General features: G+C 41.4%; 2 protein-coding genes across 2 annotated transcripts; both read left to right on the top strand.

The window, feature by feature from the left end:
- The first annotated feature begins 1,575 nt into the window (after positions 1-1,575).
- On the top strand, positions 1,576-4,993 carry LOC116259500 (protein trichome birefringence-like 14). The gene is made up of 4 exons (XM_031637361.2): positions 1,576-2,595; positions 2,734-2,952; positions 3,047-3,242; positions 3,629-4,993. The coding sequence occupies exons 1-4, from the start codon at positions 2,451-2,453 to the stop codon at positions 4,455-4,457; spliced, it is 1,389 nt and encodes a 462-aa protein (XP_031493221.1). The 5' UTR covers positions 1,576-2,450; the 3' UTR covers positions 4,458-4,993.
- A 1,644-nt stretch (positions 4,994-6,637) lies between these two features.
- Positions 6,638-8,064, top strand: LOC116259501 (peptidyl-prolyl cis-trans isomerase CYP26-2, chloroplastic). The gene is made up of 2 exons (XM_031637362.2): positions 6,638-7,679; positions 7,838-8,064. The coding sequence occupies exons 1-2, from the start codon at positions 6,727-6,729 to the stop codon at positions 7,938-7,940; spliced, it is 1,056 nt and encodes a 351-aa protein (XP_031493222.1). The 5' UTR covers positions 6,638-6,726; the 3' UTR covers positions 7,941-8,064.
- The last annotated feature ends 5 nt before the right edge of the window (positions 8,065-8,069 follow it).

Raw genomic sequence — 8,069 nt, 5'->3', positions numbered from 1 at the left:
ATTTTGATGGCAGAGAAATCGACATTTTTCATAGAAATAAATAAAATATGTTCTATATCAAATTAGTTTTTGTAGATATATTAGAATGTTTTTATTTTGTTTAAAATATTTTTCTAACTAGAGAATTAGTAAAAATTGTTTCACCACCTCAAATCTCTACTAGAGAATTTTGGCTCTGTTTGTTTGGTTACTAGTTTCCCTGTAACTTTTATCTGTACAGGAGTTATATACGCTTTCCCTAGACGATCATTCTTCTAGGAACCTCAATATTGAAGAGGAAAAAATTCACTAGCGGTTGATTTTGATGGCACGAAAACAATTACAAAATGGAGGGAAATAACACCTGCCCATGCAAAAACATATAAATTAACATTCTCAATCCCAATCTGAATTTGCAGGAATAGGTTTGTTCAACAATTTAATAACATCAGCAGATGGATTCCTATTTAATCAAATTAACAAAAACTTGTGGAAGTGGACCCCCGATAATGATGTAGCCGGAATTATATATAATAAAATTGAATGATGGTTTTAGAGTCATTCGCCTTTGTAGAGTCGCCGCAATTGTGCATAGTTTTTATGAATTTGATTTGAACACCAGCCTTACGAATCCTCAAGAACAAAAATAAAGCTTAAAAAATAATTAATTTTTTAGAAAAAAACTGGTAAATGGTAAGTGGGCACATGGCATCTTATCATAGTCAAAAGCATCTTAATTTAAAATTTAAAAAAAAAAAAGCGTGATTAACAAAATATATGTAAAGGATCCAGGATTGGGATGATCTAAGCGATCGCCAACTGCGTCCTAGAAAAAAACAAACGATGACCACATGAATCGTGTTGCGTTTAGATCCGGCGGGTCCTACCGTTGGAAGCCGGTGATCGCGGGGAAGCAATCGTGGCCGCACATCGGCCTTGATGGGGATCTGAGTGACGGTCCAGAGTGAACCTGCTTCCTGGAAGATGCCGTGATTAATGGCGAGCGGTGAAGGCTCTAAAAATTAATTGTGATTTTTGAATTTTACAGAAATTTTTGTTTAATAATATTATACGAAATGATAAAATTGTTGACATTAAAAACGATGCTCTCCTTGGGTGCCGTAGTCAAAACGGATTGAATGTAATTAATTATTCGTCCTATTTTAAGACCAGAGGAATCTAGGAAATAATTTTCGAATATGACTGGTTAGATATTTCAGATTAAATCAGACCAAAGTCTCTCACGCCAATAATAAATTCTTCTGCACGCAAATGAATAATAAAACAACTGGAGACCGAGGCGGTTTGATATAAAATCAAACACCTCCAACTAAAGATGTTTTAATCGACTGCCAGCGACGTGTAAAGAGCGATTCGTGCATAATTTTTTACTCTTGTGCAATTTAATAGAGAAACTCACTGCTCAAATAAATAACTACTCGGATTCAAGCGGTTTTGTTTGAAGAACTAGGAAAACGATGTTTGGTCGACCGTCTTTGTATGACCAAGCCCTCACTTTAATAATATATTTTTCGGAAGAAACTTCTCCGACAAAAAGATTGCTCCAGTTTTTTTTTTTTTTTTTTAATTCTTTCAAAAACCAAATCAGCAGAGATTGTAACTGGGAAAAAAAATAGAGGTAGTTGCAGAAGCTAAAATTTTGATCGGAAAAGGAAGAAGGCCGAGGACTCGGAGGGTGATCTGGGTGGAGACTGTCGGAAAGGTATTGCTTTTCCACGTGGAAGCGATCTTTCACTATTCGCAGCAGGAAGGAAAAGTAGGATACTTAGGCTTCTGCCGACGTGACTTTCTTTTGGAGGTATTCTGCAGAAGAAGCCTGAAGGTAGTCGGATTCAAAGGTCCCAATGTGTTCCTGGTTTTTAAGAGTCTGCTGGGTCGGCGACTGCTTCATTTTACGAAACTTTTGTAGTTGGTAGTTGTGGTTTCTCCGCCGCGCCATTTGCGGGCCAAGAGGGATCGGTTCACCCTTCGCAAGAGGAAGAAGAGTGGGGAAAAAGGAAGACCTTCCCCAGAAATAGAAACCGTCTCTTCCCCCGGGTCTTCGCTTCTCCCTCTGCCTTTCATCGGCTAAAAACCAGGAGAGAGAGAGAGAGAGAGAGAGAGAGAGGTCTCTCTGGTTCAAAGTGGATGTGGGCGCATAGTTTGTTTTGATGGTAGTGGATGGTTCTTCCTTTTGGAGGATTGATCTCAAGTAGTGGGTTTTGGATATGCTTTTACGGTTTAATGGTGGTGATAAGTGGTTGTCTTTTTTCAATGTGGGTTGTGAAGCGGGTTTAGGTTTATAGCTGTTTCTTATGGGAACGATGGTAGTGGCTGTTTTGGTTGATTGGTATCTCATTATTTGCCTTCGATCGCAAGAGGTGCATGTAAGGGAAAATTTTTTCCTGTAAAGGGAGTAGATCGGAAGGGAGGCTCAGAAGATTGGGGTACACCGTAGAAGGATTGGAAAGATGAAAGGAGGAAGCGTTAATGTGCTGAGAGGGAGGCAGCTGCCATTGACACTCATGGCCTTCGTCTGTACCACAATTCTTATTTTTGTCTGGGAGAAGACGCCTGGCGTTCCCTCATCGAGTCGCTTGGAAATGCTATCTCCTGGTTGAGTTTCTGTGCTTTATTTGTTATTTGTTTTTTTTTTACCTCTTTGTTTTGGTGATGAATCCACCTTTCTCTTCTGCAATTGCAAGTGATTCTTACTAGGATACTTTGGTCTGTTTATCCTTCGACTTTGTGCAGAGTTACTGTCAAGTAAGGCTCCATTTATTAATTCAGAAACACATACTTCAGTGGCCGAGGGGGAAGAAGAAGAGATCACCGTGAAAGAAAAATTGGAATCTCCTTCTCCTTGGGATATCACATCTGCTGTTTCTGAGAAACCAAAAGATCGAAATTCTAACAATAGCAGTACTGCTGCGCGAGAAGAGCTTATTACGCAAAGCAGGAAAATAAACGAAGGTGTGTTGCTGTTTCCTTCTGTAACAATTCCTAATGCTTCATTTTTAGTTGCTTGGTAAAATGTCCTTGATCAAGGTTGCTTGTTCACGAACAGCGTGTAACTATGGCAAGGGAAAATGGGTACCGGACAAGAGCCGGCCTCTGTATTCGGGATTCACATGTAAGCAGTGGCTGTCGGCCATGTGGGCGTGTCGATTGACGCAGCGGCTGGATTTCACTTACGAGTCTTATAGGTGGCAGCCGGACAGCTGCGACATGCCGAATTTCGATGGATCCAAATTCCTGACGAGGTAGGTCTTCATCATCATCTTCTTCTTCTGCAATTTGTTTAATTGACTTTTTATGTTTTGGTATGTTTCATGTTATTTTTTCTCGCCTTTTTCATAAACAAATGTCTATGTAGAAAGTCGTTTGTTTTTGTTTGAACAATTTGCCTGAGATCCTTTTCTTTGTTAATTCAATATTGGTATCCTATGACCATTTCTTGTTTATCTCTCTTCTGGAAATCACTGGAAAACAAGGTACAAGAAAACAATGAAAATATAAGTCCGAAACGTAAAAACAAAATCGAAAATATAAGTTCTTTTTCTTTTCTCTTTTTTGACATAAATTAGAATCTCAATTGTTGGCTCAGTTTTACTATTTCTGATTGTGGTGGTAATGGATGTGGTTTTAGGATGAAACACAAGACAATTGCTATGGTGGGGGATTCTCTGGGTAGACAACAGTTCCAATCCTTGATGTGTATGGTTACTGGAGGAGAGGAGAGGCCGGATGTTGAAGATGTGGGCTGGGAGTATGGTCTGGTAGTGCCTCCTGGTGGTAAACGCCCTGATGGTTGGGCGTATCGCTTCCCTGCCACCAACACCACCATCCTTTATTACTGGTCTGCAAGTCTTTGTGCAGTGGAACCCCTGAATGCATCTGATCCAAATACTGAATATGCCATGCACTTGGATCGACCAGCACAATTCCTGTCTCGCTATCTTGATCGCTTCGATGTTTTGGTCCTCAATACAGGGCACCACTGGAACAGAGGCAAGCTTCGAGCCAATCGATGGATAATGTATGTAGATGGCAAGCCAAACACAAGGAAGAATCTGGCAGACATGGGGAGTGCTAAGAACTTAACAGTTCACAGTGTTGTTAAATGGTTGGATTTGCAGCTTCCTCACCATCCTCGGTTGAAGGCCTTCTTCAGGACCCTTTCGCCCAGGCATTTCTTCAATGGGGATTGGAATACTGGAGGTAGTTGTGACAACACGATTCCTCTGGCAGGAGGTAACCGGGTTGTGGAAGAAAGATCTGGCGATGTGGTTGCTGAGAGTGCTGTGAAGGGGACAAGGGTAAAGCTTTTGGACATCACTGGCTTGTCATCTTTGAGAGACGAAGGTCACATTTCTAGATACAGTATCAAAGCCACAGAAGGCGTGCAGGATTGCCTGCATTGGTGTCTTCCAGGCATCCCTGATACTTGGAATGAGATCCTTTTTGCGCAATTATGAGTTCCTGATAGGTCATAGTATACCAACGACATTCTTTTTCAAGCTCTAGTGGATCGTGCAAAGAGTGGCGACACAATGAAGAACATCACTGGATAGAGCTTTGCGATTTGGACCTTTGAGCTTCTCATGATTGCTCTGAATTGATAGCTGTAAAACTTTTTGCCCCTTTTTCAATATTTATTGAAAGCTTACCGGCTAGGAGATGCATAGCTCTTCCGGAAGACAACAGACAGAGCATAGTCAATGAGGACAGATTGTTGATGGTAAATGAAGTTTGATGAATTTATCTTGCTACTACGGTGCAAACAAGAGGTCAGCCACCAGTGTGTTGCTCTGCAAATGCTTGTAGATTGTGGGTCTGCTGCTCTGGCTATACACACTGTGTTTTAACAATATTATAAACTAGTTACATCTAAATATTTTGCCCTTCTCCATGATTTGCATAATAAAATTGCTCTGGGCATACCCGTTATATGTGGCACTCTGTCAATGTTGGCTTTTAGTTCTAAAATCGTAAATGGATTTGGGTTTTGGCAGTTTGTTGTCAAGTGCTGGCATTGGTTTCCTTCAGTTCTCAATAGTTGTTTCATTTGATGGTTAGTGCTAGTTGTGATCTTCATGCTAGCATCCACCTCTATAACCGTTTCCTTTTTGTGAGTCCATCCGGATGACATCTTAACAATGAAACAACATCATTGGTAGAATACTCCTCACTCCAACAGAGGCCACAGGCTCAAGAGCCTTAAGAATGCAAGAACAGATTTTGTTTTTTACATAGAATCCCTAGTCCCCAGAACATGGTGTAACGCAATAAAAACATCATATATAGACCCGTGGACCTGATAGATATCACAAACTCCCTGGCCTCAAGAATGCATTGGAACTTTAACAGATTTTGAATTCTGGAAAGGAGGTTTATGAATCCTCACTGCTGTTCTGACTGCAAGAATAGTGTACTGTTGTAGGAAACTCAAAGCATAATGATCTTAATGATTCAGAACTTTTATAAAGAAAAATTCCTCGGCTAGTCCCAGTGTTCAGTGGAGAGCATCTTATATGAACCTGCTGGACATGGACGACATGGTCTAAATGTGGGGAACGATTTCCAGAGGACAGTAGCCTTTTTGTCTCTGCAATGGCAGTGGCCTTCTATGAAACGCATGGGTTCTCTCCATTTTCATGGAAACATCATCTGCATCATGCATGGTAGCGGTTTTATCGCTTTTCATGACCGAATGGGATCGGAACGACTCTTAATATATCTAGCTTATCTAAACTCGATAGTCGGCCCCATTCTACAATTTGCACTGCACTAGATTCAGCCTGATGTTTTTGGCAAGGGTGGATCCGATATAGGAAAACGGTTGTCGAGAATGCATTCTAAAAATGTTTCGATCTCAGCCATTTCGATGATAATCAATTGCAACAAAGTGACGGGTATGGTTTCTATCTAATCATTGCCTTAACTTGATCTGCACTCATCTTTTATTCGTGTACATATTCTTAGGATATAAACAGTCCCTTCACGTTTTCCGTGATGAAGGCAACATGTGAAACTAATCCCTTTCTTGGTGATTCCTTTCCAGCTATTTTAGGATGTGATTTCTAACTTTGCTTTGGGGGACAGAAGATTTGGAAGCGAATCAAATGGTTAAATGAATGAGTTAAAGTCTTAAATTCTATCACATGAAAAAGACAAACCGACTCTTGCATTTATTTTTGGCCTTTTAATGCGTTCAAGTTGTCATTCTCGGATGGTTCACAGAAGCAGCGGAGTTAGGTGTGAGCGTGTACTTTTCAATTAGAAAAACCAGTCACAACTAGCTGTTACATAATTTACTCACCTTTTTATGAGATCAACCGACATACGTGATCTTCATGACCAAAATATTATAAATTCATATGAAAATGACAATGTTAAAATTGTGCAATTCAAATTGTATAACTTTTAATCATTAATGTTCCAAGTTCTTTAGCTTATAAAACTCATCTTATATATGAAAACATGTTTTATGTTGATTTTCACAATTTAAAACATGTAAAATACATCTTTATAAGAAAAATAAAAATATGTGATTGCACGGACCAGCAGACCGGTCCTACCCATTTCTCCAAGTGGAAGAGAGAGAAAAAGGAAACGAATGAGACGCAACCGTTGGATAAGACTGGTATCACGAAATGGCGTTCATGCCACAATCTATAATCCAAAATCTAAGAGAGAGAGACGAGAAAAAGATGCGGAGGTCCAGGGAAGCAGGAGACGAAGGAGATGATGATGAATCCACTGGTCCGCAGCTTCCACAACTCTGCTCACCTATGTTCAGTGACCCTGTCCAGCAAGCACCACGCCCTAGCAGCAGATCATCAACACCCTCCTTGTATGCAACCCAGAAAACCACCACTACCCATTGGACAAACTCTGAGAGTAAACATCTCTGATGAGCAAGAAGGAGGGTCAACCTCATCGTTGGCCACCCACACACGCAGGCGGTTGCTGACCCAAGTGTCCTCTTTGGTGTTGTTGGCCTCTTTGGGCTCGTGTTCCGCAGGTAGTCTTCCGTTCATCCCTCCAGCTCAAGCAGACGAGCTGCCACCAGAAAAGGATTGTTCTGATCCAAGTGATGTAACACAGAAGGTCTACTTGGAGGTCTCCATCGACGGCCGCCCTGCAGGCCGCGTCGTCATAGGCCTGGATGTCAAAAATGCACCTGCGGGAACTGCCAGATTCGTGGAACTGGTTTCCGGTAAGGCAGGAGTCAGTTACAGGAGGAAGGAGTTTCTGAGAATTATGCCCAATTATGTGCAAAACGCAGGGGTGAGGTCCTATGGGATCGACTCGGAGATGGCAAGGAGAAGGAAGGGCGGAATCGGGCTGGTTGCTGATGAGCTTATTGCAGAATGGGCAGACACAAACAGGGAGAAGAGAAATGGCTGTGGTGGGTTAGACACTGGTGGTGGTGGTGTTGTGGGTATCATAGTGCGGGATCCATACAAGCCTCCTCCCAAGTTGAAAGTGGTGGCTCGGAAGGGAAAGCTGGAAATTGATGAAGAACAAGAGAGAGAAGATCCCAATGGAACAGAGTTTGTCATCACCACCAAGTCTGCGCCAGAATTGGGACCCTCTACTTTGGTTGTGGGGAAGGTCTTGGAAGGCATGGAAGTAGTTGATGCAATCTCTAGAGTTCCCACGGTCCAAGATAACACATCCTCCCCTTACTTCAGGTTGGAACCAGACTCCTTTAATCTTCTCAAGCAGGAAATAACAGAAACCGTCTTATTAGTTATGAGTGTCTTGTAGCTTGAGTTCTTTAATTGATTTTTTCCATCAGGCATAATTGATTGATTACTGATGGGCTGTTTGATAACGATTTTGTCTGCAGAGTAGCGAAATTGATTGGGGATAAAAGAGCTGTTGTTGCTGAAAGAGGCTTCAATCGCCCTTATTCTAAGGTCGTCGTCACCAACTGTGGTATGCTCAATTGATACAACAGCGAAATTGGTTCATTGTATGGAGTATCCAAAACTGTTGTCTGAGAGCGTGGATGTAAAGCACCTAGATTCTACTGGTGTTCTACTGTGCAAATGAAAAAGTGACTTCTTCCATAAATGTTT

The sequence above is a fragment of the Nymphaea colorata genome, chromosome 8 (assembly GCF_008831285.2).
Source record: "Nymphaea colorata isolate Beijing-Zhang1983 chromosome 8, ASM883128v2, whole genome shotgun sequence".
Classification (NCBI taxonomy): Eukaryota; Viridiplantae; Streptophyta; class Magnoliopsida; order Nymphaeales; family Nymphaeaceae; genus Nymphaea; species Nymphaea colorata.
This window is presented reverse-complemented; position numbering and strand designations above follow the sequence as displayed.